The following is an 18,557-nucleotide window of genomic DNA, read 5'->3' as shown; positions in this document are numbered from 1 at the left end:
GGCTACACATAGCCAGTAAGATCCCATGATTTTCCTGTCTCCCTCTCATGCAATGTTGAGATCCAAATGCAGGTCCTCATGGCTTTGAAGCTGGCATTCTTAATCACTGAGCCATCTCTTCAGCCCCATAAAATGATACTTTTATGTTACTATTAAAATTCAACTTAAATTACATCATTTCATTCCTTCCTTTTCCTTGCTCTAAGTTCTCATGTTTCCCATCAGCTTCCCACTTCCTCTCAAATACAGGGTCCATTTTCTTTAATTTTTGTTATTATATACATATATACATATACATCCAAAAAATGTTAAAACAACCTGATGAGTCCACTAATGGTTAACAGTATATGCATTATTTCTTAGCCATCAGTTGGTATTGGATTACCAATTAGGGGGTTCATCTTTGAGGAAGACTTATTTTTCCACTCTCAGTAGTATTTATGTGTCTGTAGTTCTTCATCTAGAAGTCTGGCTTCATGAGATTTCCCCATCCCAAGTTAGTGCTACTAAGGATGATATTTTTGTTCAGGAATATTGTTTAAGGAACCATATTGTTGCTCAGTCTTGTGATATTTATTTGACAGTCACTATACAATGACACACATTCCATTTCCTCTGCCACTTAGAGGATGTTATGTTGTTGGTTTTGTTCTTTTTTGGTGGGGAGGGGGCTCTCAGTTCTCAAATAAACCACACACAAAGGCTTATTCTTAATTACAAATGCCCAGCCTTAACTTGGTTTATTTCTTGCCAACTTTTCTTACCTTTAAATTATCCCATCTAATTTTTCCCCTCTGGGTTTTTCCTTTTCTTACTTCTGTATATCTTACTTTCATTCTTACTCTGTGGCTTGCTATGTAGCTGGGTGTCTGGCCCCTGAAGGCCTCATCCTTCTCTGGCTCCTTGATCTCCCCAGATTTCTCCTTCTATGTACTCTTTCTGCATGCCAGCCCCACATATTTCTCTGTCCTGCCTCGCTATTGGCCATTCAGCTCTCTGTTAGACCATCAGGTGTTTTAGACAGGCAAAGTAACAGTTTCACAGAGTTAAACAAATGCAACATAAACAAAAGTAACACACCTTAAAATAGTATTCTACAACAATGTTACTACAAGCATTTTCTCTTGGAGAATGAAGCACATGAAAGAAAGTCCAGGCTCACCCAGCCTTGGCTTATGTGTGCATGGGTCCATGCACTTAGATCACTTGTTTCAGAGCCATTAGAGTGAGAAGCAAAAAGTCCTTGATCATGAAGAAATTACCATAATGAATGTTTGTCATTTGAACATAAGAGTTGAGATGAGGTATTGATCTCTTAAGTGTGTGCCAGTGTGCTCTACCCAAAACCTGCTCTTAGGTTTCTAGTTTTGATGGACAAAACTTAGTGGGTCTACATGTCAGACTAGGTGCCAAATAGGGGATAGGTTGGGAACTAAGAATGAAGTTGGAACTAAGCTGAATTTTACAGTTGAAAGTATTCTGAGCAATTTCTGTGATATATATTTTCCACAAAATATTTTTTCTATGTATGTCAGGAGTTTCTAAAAAATATACCAGGAAGTGTGCTGACATCTAGACTATATGATGAATGGCTTGGTGTCCTCGACCAAGTGTATGAAGAGAAGAAAGTAGCTGCAGTGAAGAGGTAATGATTCACTAATTTCCTGAGCAACACCAACAAAAGAGGAATAATGTTTGCTTAGACACATTAGATCATATACCACAGAATCATTTACTAAACATATTGACTGACAACGAAAGGTTTCAATTGTTCACAACACAGAAGACATTTTGAAAGGATAAGTATGACTTGGGGAGTCACAGTGGCCCATGCTTTTAATCTCAGCATTTACGTAACGTGTGTGTGTGTGTGTGTGTGTGTGTGTGTGTGTGTGTGTGTGTGTGTGTACATATCAATTAAATTTGTCCTTTTTCTGACTTTGGAGAGATATTGCAAGCATAATTTATAGGACACATTCCTACTTTCACTTTACTCTCAAGGAACCATGAATAAGATACAATTACTCTGTTCCCTCTCTTCGTATTTACAATTTCATGAGTAAAATTTATTGTTTTTAAATAACTTGTCTCTGTGTTCAGTCTTTTAGAGCAACTACCCCAACCAAACATCATTCTTTTGAAACCACTTTTTGGAATATTATATAAAATTGAGAGAAACTCTCAATTAAACCACATGACATCTTCTAATTTAGCCATTTGCATAGCCCTGTGTATTCTATGCCTGCCTAGTTCTGGCAACTCAAGATTGACAGATATCACCAAAAAGGTAATGAGACATATATTTATGCCTAGAGTAAATATACACAAATGAGACAGGAATACAGGATTATCCTGAGAGTCTGGGGTTTGTTTTTTGTTTGTTTTTGTTTTTTAAATGAGTACCCCTTTGATTTTCATTCATCTGGAGAGGAAAAATCACTTGTGGGTTTTAAGTAAGTAGAATTTAAATGGTTATTTGAGCTCAGTGACTCAGTCCTTTGTCGATTGTGATTTAGAATATTGTTAGACTAACCCACTGAGAGCTAACATTGTGAAATGATAAGAAAACATGGGTGCTGGGTTAGAAAATCAAGACTGGACCCTTGATGTGATCACTGAGGAATGTGTGAATTTCTACTTGTTTTCAAGGTGATTTCCCAACTAAACAAAGGCAAAATGAATTGTTTTATCAGATATGTTGTTCTGAGACATGGTTAGTGTGATTAAATATATCCTTGGCCTCTTGTTGCTGATTATGGTTGAATTAGAGATACTTTTCTATGGCAGGCACACTTCAAATACTACAGTAAAATACCAGAATTTATTCAGCATAAAGACTCTAGTATTTGAGTTTCTGATTAACTATTGATTGAGCAATTGCTCTTGGGCCCCTAAGAAGTACATCACAGAAAGGCCTGACTCAGCACAGCTTTTCTCATTTTGTGTAGAATCAACGAACAGAAGAGAAAGCTAGGGTTCCAAACAACATGTCATTGCAGATCCACAATTACCCAATTCACTGCAAATAGGCCTTACATCAAATATTCCCCAATATAATTGTAGGGAAAAGGGGCTGGCTAAAGAAACCCACCCTGACCCTGGAGCCCAGAAATAGGGAAAGATGGATCAGATCAGGGCAGAAAGAAACACAGTTAGGCTCAGATCAGAGCCGACTCTGCCCCTGGCCAACTGATCTGTGAAATCAACCAATCACAGAGCAGGAAAGTAGCACCTTGGTACTGAAGCCCAGGACCAGTGAAAGAAACACAGACTGGATTTGAGATCTGAGCCAGAGAAATGAACACTTTATCCCCAAACCTAGAACTAAGGAAACATGCCCTGACTCTGAAACCACTACCAAAGTAACACTCTTGGTCCCTAGAATCAGAGTCAGTGAAAGATATGTGCCGTGGCCTTAGAATTCATGTCAAAAAGCTAAGAAAGGCCAGTGAAGGAGACACAGGTAGGCTCAGACCAGAGTCATCTCTGCCCCTGGCCAACTGACCTGTGGAATCAACCAATCACAGACAGGAAAGCACCCTGGCCCTGGACTCCTAAGCAGCTCAAGATGTCTGGGACACCTCCATGGCAGAGGTGTTCTGTGCAGCTTGAGGTGTCTGGAATACCTCTCCCTCCAGGGCTGAGCTGTCTTTTTGCAGCTCCAACTGTCAGGGCTGTTCTAAGCATCCCAAGGTGTCTGGGACACCTCCAGGTCAGAGATGTTCTAAGCAGTTCCAGATGTCCAGGATACCTTGCCCTCCCTGGCTGAATTGTCTCTTTGCAGCTCCAGCCATCAGCTGTCCTAGCAGCCCTAAGCAAACCCCCAGAATTGCACCTAAGTTACTTATATTTTGGTGCTGAAACCCGGGACCAAGGCTACAGAGTTACAAAGTTACTTATAATAATGAACATGTTTGTCAAGCTGTTAACATTGCACTTGAACTGAGCAATCAGAGACACATGAATGCTCTTGCTCAGTTGGCTTTGCCTGTCTCTTCATTTTTAGTCACTCAGTAGGAACTTTCAATAGGATGGAGCCCACATTGAGGCTTCCCTCCTTAACTGTACCTTTCTGTAAGCATCCTTAGAGACATGCTCAGCTATGTCTGCCACAAATGGAACAAAAGTTATTCAAGTTAACAGTATATACTGGCCATCACATTGGGAACACTAGAAATCATCCTTTTATGTAGTACTGTGATGATCGCATTTTACCATCTGATCTCAAAAATCTTCTTTCATATTTCTAACAACTCCCATATTATATAGAAGCTGCCTTTTTCTCTGAATTTTGAACTACATACTTTTATATATTAAAAGGATTATATATTATATATTAAATGTGATTTACAACCATGCAAAATGACAGAGACCCTTTGGGTTTATATATTAAATGTGATTTACAACCATGCAAAATGACAGAGACCCTTTGGGTTTGCCTTGTTTTTTCACAGATTTCTCTTGTCAGATTTCTTATTGAGAATTATCCAAAAATATTTGGAGAAGAGCTCATTTATGAGAGCTCATTATAGAGCTCATTGCTTTACTCTGATGGGGAGAAGGCTTACAATTCCCTGAACACTCCAACCGACAGTGTTGAGACAGAGGAAGAAGAACAAGAAGACAACCCCTGTCCCAGTGGGAGGACAAGCCCCACAGTTAGTGATGCAGAGCCCAGAAGTCCAGCTGCTCCTCTCCACAGTGAGGGAAGTATAGGTAAGTATAGATGTTTAGCACCCAAAAGCATTATTTACAACAAACAGCTTCTCCAGTCCTGCCTGGCCCCACAGTCAGGATAAATTTCTCTCACTCACTAGTGTCCCACAGCCTCTTGGTCCCAAGTAAACACACAGAGGCTTATATTATTTACAAACTGTATGGCTTAATGGCTCAGGCTTCCCGAGAGCTAGCTCTTACAACTCAACTCAGCCCATTTCTATTAATATATGCAGTAAGAGAACAGGCAAAGCCCAGAGGCAAAAGATAGACAGGTTAATTTAAGGAAAGCTGGCTAGAAACTAAGCCAAGCTAAGTCCTGGCTATCATAAGTAATAGTAAGTCTCCATGTGTGATTTATTTGGGAGCTGGGTGCCCCCCCCCCCCACAAAGAGCCAAAAAACAACAAACAACATCTATGCTTGGAGGAGAGAAATCAGACTTAAGCAATGGCCCGAAGGAGAGAGAATGTGTGATGGCTGTCACAGTGCATGGTGGGAAGAGGAGACACAGGCAGGGCAGACAGGGGTGACGACTGTCACAGTGCATGGTGGGAAGAGGGGACACAGGCAGACAGGGGTGACGACTGTCACAGTGCATGGTGGGAAGAGGGGACACAGGCAGACAGGGGTGACGACTGTCACAGTGCATGGTGGGAAGAGGAGACACAGGCAGACAGGGGTGACGACTGTCACAGTGCATGGTGGGAAGAGGGGACACAGGCAGGGCAGACAGGGGTGACGACTGTCACAGTGCATGGTGGGGAAGAGAGGACACAGGCAGGGCAGACAGGGGTGATGACTGTCACAGTGCATGGTGGGAAGAGGGGACACATGCAGGGGCAGCTTTGCAATGACCTCTAAAGGTCATGGGAAACCACTGCAGATTGAAGCAGCAGTGTGAGTGTGACTACAAAGATCCCTGGGCCTGCTTGGTGGTGGACATGCAGAGAAACCAACAGGCTGTGGCCATGGCTGGACACATGCAGGGGCTGAACGAATGTCAGGGCTGGTTCAGGAGTCAGCAATGACAAACATGTGAGGTAGGAGGGATAGGATGGGGAAAGATGAAGGCAGCCACCGCAGGGCTCCCTTTCCATAAAAGGCTGTGGCTGGAGTAAACAGGGCTGGAGCTCAGGACACCGGCAGGGTCAACGGACAGGGTTGGAAAGAAGATGAGCTAAGAAGGAAAGGGTGACCACACACGAGAGAAGAAATGGAAAAGGCCAGCTTTCAAGTTGGCAGGAGAGAGAGCTCAGCAATCCAAGAGTCAGGCTGAGGAGAGAGACCTACCAACTGCAAAGGAGTGTGGGAGGGGAGGGGGAGGCCTGAGGAGACAGGGTGTATTCTAGTCACACAGCTGACACTGCCTATGCTTAGGTGAACACATAACACACGTGTCAATCTGGCTCCTTCTGGATATGTGTCATGAGACAGCAGAGCTGGTCTTATTATCTGGATGCCCAGTGTCCACAACCCACAGCTCCAGAAAAGCTGGCTAACAAGGAGGACCCTAAGAAAGATGCATAGATCACCCAGTGAAGGAGAAATAGATGAGATCTACATGAGCAAACTGGGGGTGAGGGGGTAATAGAGTGCAAGGGATGAGGAATGAGAACATAAGGGCACGGGAGGTTCGAGCTGGAATAGGGACAGTGTGGGAGAGCAAGGAAAGAGATATAATGATAAATGAAGACATCATGGGAATAAGGAGAAACAGGGTACTAGGGAAGCTCCCAGGAATACACAAGGATGACCCCACCTTAGACTACTAGCAATAGTTGAGAGGGTGCCTGAACTGGCCTATTCTGGTAATCAGATTAGTGAATACCCTAACTGTCATCATAGAGCCTTCATCCAGTAACTGATGGAAGCAGATGCAGAGATCAATGGCCAGGCACCAGCCTGAGCTCCAGGAATCCAATTGATGAGAAAGAGGAAGCATTTTATGAGCAAGGGACATCGAGATTATGATGGAAAAATGTACAAAGATGGCCAGCCAAACTAGTGGAAATGCATGAACTGTAGATCTACAGCTATGGAGCCCCCATAATACTGGACTAGGCCCTCTGGATAGGTAAGACAGTTGTTTAGTTTGAACTGTTTAGGGGTCCCACAGGCAGTGGGATTGACATCCATCCCTGGTGCATGAGCAGGCTTTTTGGAGCCCAGTGCCTATGGTGGAACACTTTGTGCAGCCTTGGTGCAGGGGGGGAGGGGCTTGGACCTGCCTCAATGGAATGCATCAGGCTCTGCTGACTCCCTATGGGAGACCTTGCCTTGGAGGAGGTGGGAATGAGGGATGAGTTGGGGGAAAGGCTGAGCGATGGGAGGAGGGAGGAGGGAGGAGAGGGGAATCTGTGGTTGGTATATAAAATGAATAGAAAATTTCTTAATAATAATAATAATAATAAAAAGAAAGTTATGTGGAGCCACATCCCTATTCTTCCCCATGAATGGAGGATTCCATTCCCTGAGATAAGAAAATGGGGGAATGAAAGATCCCAGCATACTAGCTTAGCCTAACGCCATTTCAAGTAAGGTCTGAAAAGCGCAGGGTGTCTACAGCCGGCCTCCTGGCCCCAGAAAAGGGTACTAAAGGTCAGAAAAACAACTTGGAGCCCCGCAGCAGGCGTGTCAAGCTCGGGGAAAAACCACGAGCTGCCCTGAGTTTGAACCCGGCCTCATTTGAATCGTCCAATCAGAGCCCTGTAAACCATGAGTTGCCCTGAGTTTGAACCCGCCCTCCTCGTGCTCCTGCTGCCCGACCCTATAAAAACCCTCCGCTCCAGCCCGGGGGGGGGGGGGGGGGGGGGGGGCGCCAGTCTCTTGAGCTTCTTGAGGGACTGTGTTGCCCCGGGTACCCGTGTTCCTGAATAAAGCCTCTTGCTGTTTGCATCTGACAAAAAAAAAAAAAAAAAAAAAAAAAAAAAAAAGAAAGTTATGACTAAATAAAAGAGAACATTTTTTACATATACAAATGTCCTGTAGCACCCATTTCCAAAATAAGAGTAGTGTAGCTTTGTAAATTACAAGCATCATCATCATTACTGCACATGGTTTCCCACATGACATCTAATATCCAATGCAGTTCAATTAATGTACCACATTTAATGACTCAATTAACGATACCTTCTGAAATATATGCCCCTTTAAAAATATTAGGGACTATTCCACATATATAAATACATATATACACACACACACACACAAATATGTCAATATCACTTAGGGCTAGAATTTATCATTTTTTTTTCAAATTTCACATCAACATATGACATTTCACCACTTCTGTTCAAGGCATACTCTAAGATGTCTACACTACAAAAGAAATGTATATAGTCTTCATTATATAACATTTGGTAAACATGCAATATTAGTCATATTGATAAATGTCACTATAGCTATATATGTCACATAAGCTTTCAAATCAGAATTATTTCCTAAGATGCATAGACATGATTGTCTAGTAAATACCTGAAACATAGTTAGCACAATATAGGTGACATATAGTGTATAGATGTGTTTAACTATTTAAAAAAAAGAAAAGTGCTGGGCGGTGTTGGCGCATGCCTTTAGTCCCAACACTTGGGAGGCAGAGCCAAGTGGATCTCGGTGAGTTCAAGGCCAGCCTGAACTACCAAGTGAGTTCCAGGAAAGGCACAAAGCTACACAGAGAAACCCTGTCTCGAAAAAACAAAAAAAGAAAAATGAAAAAAAAGGAAAAGAAAAATGATATGTCCATACTGCTGGACCAGCAAAAATGGTAAAACTTAGGGAGGCCACATAAGGAGGAGGATTGTTAGTATCAGGTACATATATCCTTTCTTTTCCCTGTCCTGAGACCCTGAAAGCAGATGTGCATGGGCATGTACATGATCCTCTACCCACTAAGATGATACATGGCCAGTGTGCTCCCTCCTTAGACTCAAGGCAGGGAGGCATAGAAGAGCAAATGCTTGGGCCCCAGGCACTAGAGTGCACTTTGACAAAGCTATGCACAGAAGGCAGTCAATGCAGGCAGGTAGTCCATGGGAATCAGGAAGAAACCCACAGATAGAAGCTTGCCCTTCCTCAGATTGCTAGAGAATATACTTTTCTCACTGAGAACAGGGAGACCCACCCTGATGAGCCCCCATTGCCAACCTAGGATGATGGCAGGCCACAGGCCAGTGTCAGTAAGTAGGAGTGTCTGACTGGGAGTCAGTCTATGCCTGATGCTAGCCAGAGCAAACAAAGCAATCACCATCAGCACCACCAATTCTAAAGGGCAAGACAGTTGGGTAGAGAGACTCCTCTGGATTACAGGAGACTAGACACAGTAGGAGGAGCCCAACTTCAATATGGCATGGGCAGTTTGAATGGGAAACTCAGGCCCTTTAGCTACCTCCTCCTGCCTGGTCACTGTCATCAGGTGTTTGCATGGCTCTGAGTCCTTGGAATGAATCTGTCTGGTGCCCCTTGTTACGTTGCTGTGGGGGACCAACAGAGAGACAGACCTACAGCTTCCTCTAAAACCCAGGACTTTCCAGAAGTTTTTTGGGTTCACATTTACAGTTATCTAGAACCCAGACTCCAGTCACTTTGCCAATGCAGAAAGTCCATTCACCTAGATGGTAGGCCTGATCCTAGCAAGAGGTGAAGGCAGGGCCAAAGTTCACTCAGCCCGAAGGAGTTCAGAAGAATGACAATCAAGATGTATGTGGGAGGGAAACATCAGCTTCTTTCTACATAGCCCTGGCAGTCCTAGAACTCATTTTGTAGACCAGGCTGACCTTGAATTCACAGAACATCTGCCTCTACTTCTCAAGTGATGAGATTAAGGGCATTTGCTATCAGTGTACACTGTTTAGACCAGGTATTTTGCCTACCTTTCTTCCCACAGAGGTTATCACGTACAACTGACCACCCTGTTCTCATAGGATCCTTCTTCTGTCAAGGCATTCAGGGACCTAGACAGTCCCAGAGCAAGTCCTCCACATTGCCATTATTCCCTCCTATGAACACAGCTCTCTTGCATGCTATTCTTGGGACCTCTAGACTCTGGTTACTCTAAGGTTCTGCTTTGCACATTGGGCCACAGGTAGGCCTGTCCAAACCCAGCTGCCCTCGACCTGGGAAGGAAAAGCAAAGACTAGTAGTCCCCCTGGAGCCTGAATCTAGCAGTTTGATCTAGGGAGAAGCCAGCAGCTGAGGATTCCTCAGCAGCTATTATCCCTCCTCCCTGAGGGACAAACCTCAGAACCTGTACCCACAGGCAGTGATGGCACAGCTGCCCAGGTCCCAGAACAGAAGGTAAGAGGCACAGATATAAACCAGAGCTGGTTATCTCTTATTGTTTGGAAAATGTGGGAGTCTGTGGGAGACTGGCTCTGACCCATTCCCACCTATCAAAGAGTTCTTGGTTGGTGGAGAGAGGAATGAGGAAATGATAGAGAGAAAGATAAAAAGAGATTATAAGAAAGACAGAGACACAGGATAGCTTCAGGAGGGCAATGGGTCAATACCCAGTTGCCCAGAAATTTGTTCAAAGGAGCTTTTTATAATATGCCAAGGGGAGAGGCAAAAGACCTCCCTCTTGCAAGATCAAGGCATGCCATACAGCAAAGTATAGACCCTTCAAAACACTTGGTAACCATGCCCATGGTCAAATCATCCCATTATGCAGCCCTGCTGGGTAAAACAAGCCCAGATTCTCTGAGCCTGAGTAAGTTCTCACTAGGAAGCATCTCTGGGTCTCCACAGTTTCCCCTTCCTAATAATATAAAGGTCTCAAGTGAGGGTACACAGCTTAACTCTATGCAGCTCTGAATCAGCTTTCCACTAAGAGCTTGTAAGTAGCTGGAATAATTATACCAGTACTCCTGCTCCTTGTGGATGATGTATCTCCTAGTAAAGGAGTAGAGGATGATAAAGATGGAATGGCCTTTTTGAATGGGTCTAAGACGGCTACAGCAGTTTTAGCTGCATCAAATCCTTTGTTAAATGAATAAACTCCTGATGCAACCACATCAAATAAATCAGTAAGCTCCTGGTACAACTGCATCAAATCTAAGGACTTCTTAGCATCATCATTATCACTAATGGGTTAACATTGTAATTCTAATATGACTACTACTATACACAATTACAGTTCTCACAAACTTACATCCAAAAGCAAATTCTCAATAGAACTGTTAACATGTTACAAGCTTTAGCAAACATCCAAAAAGCAATCTCTTAATAGAATGATTTACACTTTCTACTAACAAAACATAGGGTATATTAACCCAAGTTAACATTAATCTGCTCAAGGGACAAGAAATTTTTTTTAAATTAAAGAGACTGAAGAATATTAACTTCCCCTTTTCTTTATAATTTTTTAAACTACATCTTGAGCCTGGGTAGAAAAAACAAATTTCTCTATTCCTACACAAACAGTTTCAATTTTTTAAAAATACAAAACAGTTCCATTTCTACACAACAGTTCCACAAAACAGTTTACAAGTCACCACAGTTAAATAAAATTGTAGGTGAAATCAAAATTTTCCCATTTTTGAAGTCTGAAAAGTTAAAAAAAAGTCAATTCTGATACCAGTCTTAACATTCCATTGAATGCTAGAACTCAGGGCCTGGCTTATCAGCTGCCCTGAAGTCTTTGTATAGCTGTCCAAGTCATAAGCAAACAGCTCCAAATATGAGGAATCCCATTACCAAAACTTGTTGCAGTGCAACAACCCAGTTCACATGAGCATCTTTGAAACTTTTGTTCTCAGCTACAGTTGTGATTAGCAGTCCATAGTCTTTCCCTAAGGCAATTTGCTCCAAGACTAAATCTGTTAGTGCCATAGCTAGCACTGCAGTAGCTAACTGGTACAGACTTCTTCAAAAGACACCTATGTGCAGCCAGCATGGACCTTAAAGGAGACATGTATTTGTTCAACACAACAAAGAGAAACTGTGTGGCTAAGGGCCCCATCCTACTCAGCTTTCACTGTCCCAGTCATTGAACACCAAATAGCAGCAAAGCCTTTGGCCCAGCAAAGCTGCTTTTGTTTTATACTCCTGGTCCTGTTACTGAGGGCTCTCAACTGCCTCTCACCCCAGGGGCTCCAGGAGAGCTGAGGCTTTCACTCAGCACCCCAGTTTTGTTACCTGCTCTGCTGGGATCTTCCTCTGTAAGCTACTCCACTTGCACAGCTGAATGCTGCCCCTAGGGCAGCTCCATGGTTCAGCCACGTCCTGCTGCTGGGAGCCCAGGCTGCTCCTGGCTTCCAGCGAGTCTCCACCTCACCCCAGCAGTTCCCTGGGTTCCAGCATGTCTCAGCTGCTTGTCCAGCTGCTTCTGCTCATGTTGCTGACACCGCTTCTCTGCCCAGGGCAGCACCCTCTCTGCAGGTGCTTGGACTGCTAAGTTTGCAGTGGCTGCTCGGTCCCCAATGCTACTTTCTAGGTTCCAGGTTCCACAACTTGGGAAAACCTACTCTTACCCTAAGTTACGTTATATTAAACCTTCACCATATCCCTAGACCTAAAGCTTATATTCCCCAAACTTGACCACAACTTTTCTACAACTGTGTGTGTGTGTGTGTGTGTGTGTGTGTGTGTGTGTGTGTGTAGAGAGAGAGAGAGAGAGAGAGAGAGAGAGAGAGAGAGAGAGAAGCAGAGAAACAGAGACAGAGAGAAATACTTGCTGCAGCCTAACTTTAACTACTTGCTTTACATTTACAATTTTACTCCTCAAGATTAGAATTTCACCTCCTTATTTAATTTACTGGGCATGCCCCCTTAACCTGCAGTGTTCCTTCTTTTTATTCTCCATGCCTAAGCCTCACTTCCAGGCACCATGTATGGGAGTCTTTAGGAGAACAGCTCTGACCTGTTCTCACCTATCAAAGGGTTCTTGGGTGGTGGAGAGAGGAATAAGGAAATGATAGAAAGAGAGAAAGAGAGAGAGAGAGAAAGAAAAAAGAAAGGAAGGAAGGAAAGAAGGAATAGATGATAAGGAAAACAGAGATACAGGATAGCATTGGGAGAGCCCTGGGTCAATACCCAGTCACCCAGAAATTTATTCAAAAGGGCTTTTTATAATATGCCAAGGGGGGAGCAAAAATCTTCCCCTTGCAAGATCAAAGCATGCCATATAGCCAAGTGTAGACCCTTCAAAACACCAGATAACCACACCCTTGGTCAAAATATCCCATTAAGCAGCCCTGCTGGGTAAAGCAATCTGCGATTTTCTGACTTGAGTTCTCACTAGGAAGCCTCTGTGGGTCTCTACAGGAAAAGATGTTGGCTGCATTAACAGACCACATCTGCCAGTGTGGGCTGACAAACCATGTATTGGGGCCCAAGAAAAATCGAACCCCTGTCCTAGCCCTGCTATCTGACAAGCAAAGGATAACCACCAAAGCCTAGGGCCCAGTGATAGCACAAAAACAATACAAAAGTGAGACCACTGCCCTTTCTCTCAAACTTTGAAACATCGCAGTCCAAGGTGTAAAATGAAGAAGCATTGTATAAGAAGTGTTAAGCCTACAGCAAATACAACTTTTAAAAGATTCAATAAATTATATATACACAGTTAAAAACTTCTTTTTTTTTTAAAGATTTATTTATTTATTATGTACACAGCATGTATGACTGCAGGCCAGAAGAGGGCACCAGATCTCATTACAGGTGGTTGTGAGCCACCATGTGGTTGCTGGGAATTGAACTCAGGACCTCTGGAAGAGCAGTCAGTGCTCTTAACCGCTGAGCCATCTCTCTAGCCCCACATAGTTACAAACTTCTAACATCTATTAATATCTGAACCTTCGTGCAATACTGGCCCCTCCCTGGGTACAGACTCCTACCTGTAATACATACCAATTAAAAGAATGTGTGAAAAACCAGCTCACCTTGAAATTAAAAAAAAAATAATAATCTCATGAAGAAAGTTTCAATAGAAATATAATTGACCACAAAAGAGGGCCAGAGGAAATAAAAATTGCTCACTGGATCCAGCTCTAACTATGGGGCTGCTCAAGCTCCAAGGGTCTTGTTGTGGGATGTTCTGTATGGCAAATGTGTTGTTCTGATTGGTTAATAAATGAAACACTGATTGGCCAATAGCCAGGCAGGAAGTATAGGCGGGACTAACAGAGAGGAGAATTGAGGGAACAGGAAGGCAGAGGGGGGAGACTTCCACTGCTGCTGCCAGGACAAGGAAGATGTAAGGTACTAGTAAGCCACGAGCCACGTGGCAAAGTATAGATTAATAGAAATGGGCTGAGTATAAAAGTAAGAGCTAGACAATGGTAGGCCTGAGCTAATGACCAAGCAGTTTAAATAATATGTGTCTGTATGTTTATTTTATAAGTGGGCTAAGGGACTGCCAGGGCTTGGCGGGACCTAGAGGGAAAACTCTCAAGCTACAGGGTCTACCTCCAGCCTTGGTGTGGGCCAATTGTACATTTTCAACAATACCCCTAAATTCTGCATAAACCTCTTTAGCTATTAACAAGTTACAACTTAAGTTTCTGTCATACTGAGGCTTAATTCTATGGACCTAGGGTGAGGGATTGGCACTCTGGGGTTAATAAATAACTTCACAAATGTGAAGGTCCAGCCACAAATGAAACTGCAGTGTCACAAAAGCACCTTGCTTCTCAGCTTCTCTTGTCATTTCACTGTGAGCCCCATTGGATAGAAGATGGTTTTGCTTTCCATCACATAGATAGATATTCTTATATATGTGTGTGTGCATAGATATCACACACAGCTATTTATACACATTCCTTTCTGGAATAGAATTCTGAGAGAATTCAATGGCCCCTAATTTCAGATACATAATTTCAGTCTCTGAGGGTCAGGGTGGAAAGTTGGAGGCCTGAAAGTGAGGAGCTTCAACTCACCCCCAGACGAAAACTACCACAGAGAAGGGTGGCCCACCACATTGGGCAGAGCTTCTCTGCAGGCTCAGCTTTGTATACAAGAAAGGCCAACGCCCATCCTGGACTCAAAGTCCAGACCTCTCTACAATGGTCCCTTCAAGGTGGCAGTGGGGAACGAGGAAACCAGAACCACAGGTTTATACAGGGCAGGCTGTCTCACATATTACATCTGGTGCTCCTGGCCAAGGCCAGTCAGGAGATCACTATAGAGTAAAGTATGTTCCCAAGTGACAACTGCACCCGGGAGTCAAGGATACACACACACACACACACACACACACACACACACACACACACACACACACACACACGAGATGTCTCATCTGCTGTTGGTCCAGCAGCAGCAAGGCAAGATAGGATTGGCATAAAGATTGGCTGGGGCTTGGTAGGTAGGATTGTTGCCCCCTCACATCTGAGGCCTCCGATTCCTGGTTCAATTGGGAGCAACAGGTCGTGGGTGAACAGTCATGCCCAATGACCTGAGGCTACTGGTATCCTCACCACCTGCTGTGTACTGCTCAAAGGGCACCAATAGGTCCAGGTAAACCTGTTGGAAAAGCTGTAGGATTATTTTTTAGTGTGCATCTTCTTTGATGCCACAGCCATCTGTGTTCAGGCTGTGCCTCTAAAGCCCTGTCCCACTAGTGGTACTGCAAGGAGCAGCACCAACAGGAATCAGAGGCGGCACAGAGGGTGCAGGACTGAGCTGCACTCACATTGGCTGATGTCACAGTGACATCTAAATCCAGTATCAGAAGCTTGAAAGTGGGTCTCTGTGAAGGCACTTTATGCCCACATTCCCACAGGATCACATGCCTGTCACAAGCACAGCTGTGGTTTCCTGTCCTGTTGCCCATCTCTACCTCAACCCAGGTCACTAGCCACTTACTCATCCCAGAGGCCCTGGTAGGAATCCAGTCACTCCCCGGGACTGGTTACAGGAGTGATCAAAGAATGTTCTAGTCACAGGTTTTATGTGCAGCTGACAGGTTGTCCATGTGGTGGCACTCTTTCAATAGCTTGAAAAGTTCTCCTACTGGGATGCCAATATACCTTGAGCTCCCTAGGATAAAGATATCCCAGAATAGGACCCCAAAGATCCAACTGCAAGAGAGAGAGAGGCAAAGGGCCTATAAGTACTGGCCCACTGCTGCAGGAGTCCTTCACCAGGACATGCCACAGTGGGCAAGGTGAGGGCAGCAGGATGAGGAAGATGCCAGGGCTGTGCTGTTGACTCAATGGAAAGTCAGAATACATCCTGAGAGGACCAGGACCCTGAAGGCCGTGATAGATGTGACTTGGGTCTTACTGTCCCCAGAACTCTGTACCCCCATTCTATGTTGGGACACATACACATAACTCTGGTGGGTTTAAATTTGGTCAAACATGGACTCTGAGGCCATCCACTTCACAGGTAGCTGGCCATGGGCAGAGGGAGAGGTGTTGACTGTCAGGTGTCCCCTAATGGGGCACTGTACCTCAACCACCCTGGACCAGGGCTCACATTTGTGGTCTTGTTGTATTCCAGGTTGTACATGTTGTGGGCCAGGCTAAAGTCTGCAATCTCCATCACATTGTCCTCAGTCACCAGTACATTTCAGGCAGCCATGTCTCTGTGAATGCACTGAGGAGATTTGAAAGGAACCTGGGCAGAGCTGAGCCCTCCTCAGCCCAGGCAAGCTTGTCAACCACTTTTCCACTTAGTGAGGACTCACATAGCCTGCGCCCTACCTCTGCTCACCTTCTGAGAAGCCAGAAACTCCTTGCCCAGGGACACCCGATATTTGTAGGTAAGCTGCTCTCCTGGCATCTTGGAGGTATCAAAGGAGTAGTCAATGCCTGGGGGACATCATGCCCACAGAAATTCCCATTGGATACCCTTAGTTGCTTACTCCCTCAACATATGCGGTGGCCCTAGTAGCACATGCACCTCAGAGATGTATGACTCAGGAGCCTCCACCCACCTACCACATCTACTGCCCTGTGTGCAGGCCCCCAGCAGGTTGATGATGTTCTTGTACTTGTCAGTCATTTTCATCTCGTCCATCTCAGACACCAAGTCCAACAGTTTTGGCCATTGGCATCAAGTGTGCTGGGAGCTAGGGTGTTAGGGTGTTACCTAGCCCTGAAATGTCCTATACTAATTCTCTCCCTCCTCACCTTTCAGTATTTTCACAGCCACAATGAAAGGCTTGGCAGTGCTTTCCATGTCAATGTCAATAGACTCTGCCATTAAAACTGGGCAAAAGCAGCATTCTCCAAGACGCTTACCAAATGTCAGCCTGCCCACAGATGCAGACAGTGAGTATGTGCCCAGCATCCCTATCCCTTGTGACCCTGTGCCACTGCATCTCAGAAGCCCTATAGCTGGCTATGGACCATTGCTCATGAATACAGAGTAACCCCTAAGATCTCATCCTGAACCCCATCTTAGAAGTATTTCATCTCACCCCCAACAGGCTTCTACCTGGTAGCCATATAGCCCCCTAACACTGGACCTCCTCCAGGTATACACCAAACCAACGAAGTGCATCATGTCTCTCACTAGCACTGACTTGGGGTCAGCAGGTGGCTCAAGCTCAGAAACACTGGCTATAACAGGATTTTCTTTTGAGAATGAGCTGACCATACAGACCGGGCTATGTCAGAGTTTATGCAGAGGTAGGACTGCATGTCCACTTGCTCAGATCGTGTGGGACAGGGTTTTGCCACATAACTGGTATAACACCCAGGATTGGCAAGGTCAAATCTGTGTGAGGCAGGATATGGGGCCGAGTAGAGGGATGCTGACTTTTATATAGTGGTTGCTGAAGATTCAAAATTGTTTTGCACCTCAGAGTGAGTTTGGCTCCACCTGGAGAATAGAAATAGGAAGATATCAGCCCATCTGACTGCAGAGAAATGTGTCCTGGGCAGGCCCCTGGTGCTGCTGGGACTCTAGGAGACTTAAGGCAGGAGAGAGAGATCAATACCTGGTATCTACTTTCACTTGTCACTTAGGTATGAAGTGAGAGCTCTTGAGAATGAATGGAGAAACGAGGACCTTCCCTGAGGAACCATTCAAGCAGCAGAGTGTCACAGTTTCGATCATCAGGATTAAGAGGGAGAAGCACACCCAGAAGCTGATGATGCTTGTGGATAAACTGCAGCCTCATTACCCTCCATCAGGTCTTTCTCAGCAGTGTGGACATGAGTGTTGGGACCTCAGCCAGCTTTTGTGACTTCTATTGACCTGAAACCCTGGCACCATAGGGGAGGGAGTTTTGCTGCAGAGCTTGGCCAGATAACAACAACAACAACAACAACAACAACAATAATAATAATAATAAAAACCTGAGACTTTCTTCCAGTCACCCAAATGCCTCACCGTCACCCTTCTCTTGTGATGTCTCCGTAGAGCACCAGTGAGAAAGCCAGCAAGTGCAGAAGAGGAAGCCTCTGACATCTTCCTAAAAATTCTCTCTTATGTATTTGCAGACTGCCAGATCCTAGAACTTTGAAAGCAACCAGTCTCTCATTTTCTCTCTCTCTCTCTCTCTCTCTCTCTCTCTCTCTCTCTCTCTCTCTCTCTCTCTCTCTCTCTCTCTCTTCTCTCTCTCTCTCTCTCTCTCTCTCTCTCTCTCTCTCTCTCTCTCTCTCTCTCTCTCTCAAAGAAACCCTAAGGATAATCCTTCTTCTTTTTCTGTCTACATGAATTCCTAATGCTAAGATTGTTTGGTTTTTTTGGAAAAACTGAATTTCAGTGTTTATGATTTCACCAGGTCTCTAAAGGATGAATGACAGATGCTGAATGGATGTGCTTTTCACATCATCCACGTTGCCTGCAGCTATGTAGCAATTATTGCATTTATATATCATTGTAACACAGAGAAGGGTGGAGTTCCTACACCCATAGAAATGACTTATTTTATTTGATGCTGATCATTTT

General features: G+C 44.4%; 1 protein-coding gene and 1 pseudogene across 7 annotated transcripts in view; one reads left to right on the top strand and one right to left on the bottom strand.

Annotated features, from left to right (window-relative positions):
• LOC102908071 (rho GTPase-activating protein 20-like) overlaps positions 1 to 18,215 on the top strand; it is a 51,950-nt gene extending 33,735 nt beyond the window's left edge. For 6 of the 7 annotated variants that reach the window (XM_076573849.1, XM_076573847.1, XM_042278975.2 and 3 more), the window contains 6 exons: positions 1,536 to 1,645; positions 2,101 to 2,287; positions 4,455 to 4,716; positions 6,564 to 6,792; positions 16,158 to 16,419; positions 16,797 to 18,215. In XM_076573849.1, the coding sequence (XP_076429964.1) occupies positions 1,536 to 1,645; positions 2,101 to 2,287; positions 4,455 to 4,532 (375 nt within the window). In that variant the 3' untranslated portion in view covers positions 4,533 to 4,716; positions 6,564 to 6,792; positions 16,158 to 16,419; positions 16,797 to 18,215. The remainder of the gene's footprint in view (positions 1 to 1,535; positions 1,646 to 2,100; positions 2,288 to 4,454; positions 4,717 to 6,563; positions 6,793 to 16,157; positions 16,420 to 16,796) is intronic. The other variant, XM_076573850.1, reaches the window with a different exon arrangement.
• On the bottom strand, positions 11,926 to 17,206 carry LOC102907770 (fibroblast growth factor receptor 3-like; annotated as a pseudogene).
• Positions 18,216 to 18,557: the final 342 nt, after the last annotated feature.

Source organism: Peromyscus maniculatus, chromosome 6 (genome assembly GCF_049852395.1).
Source record: "Peromyscus maniculatus bairdii isolate BWxNUB_F1_BW_parent chromosome 6, HU_Pman_BW_mat_3.1, whole genome shotgun sequence".
Lineage (NCBI taxonomy): Eukaryota > Metazoa > Chordata > Mammalia > Rodentia > Cricetidae > Peromyscus > Peromyscus maniculatus.
This window is presented reverse-complemented; position numbering and strand designations above follow the sequence as displayed.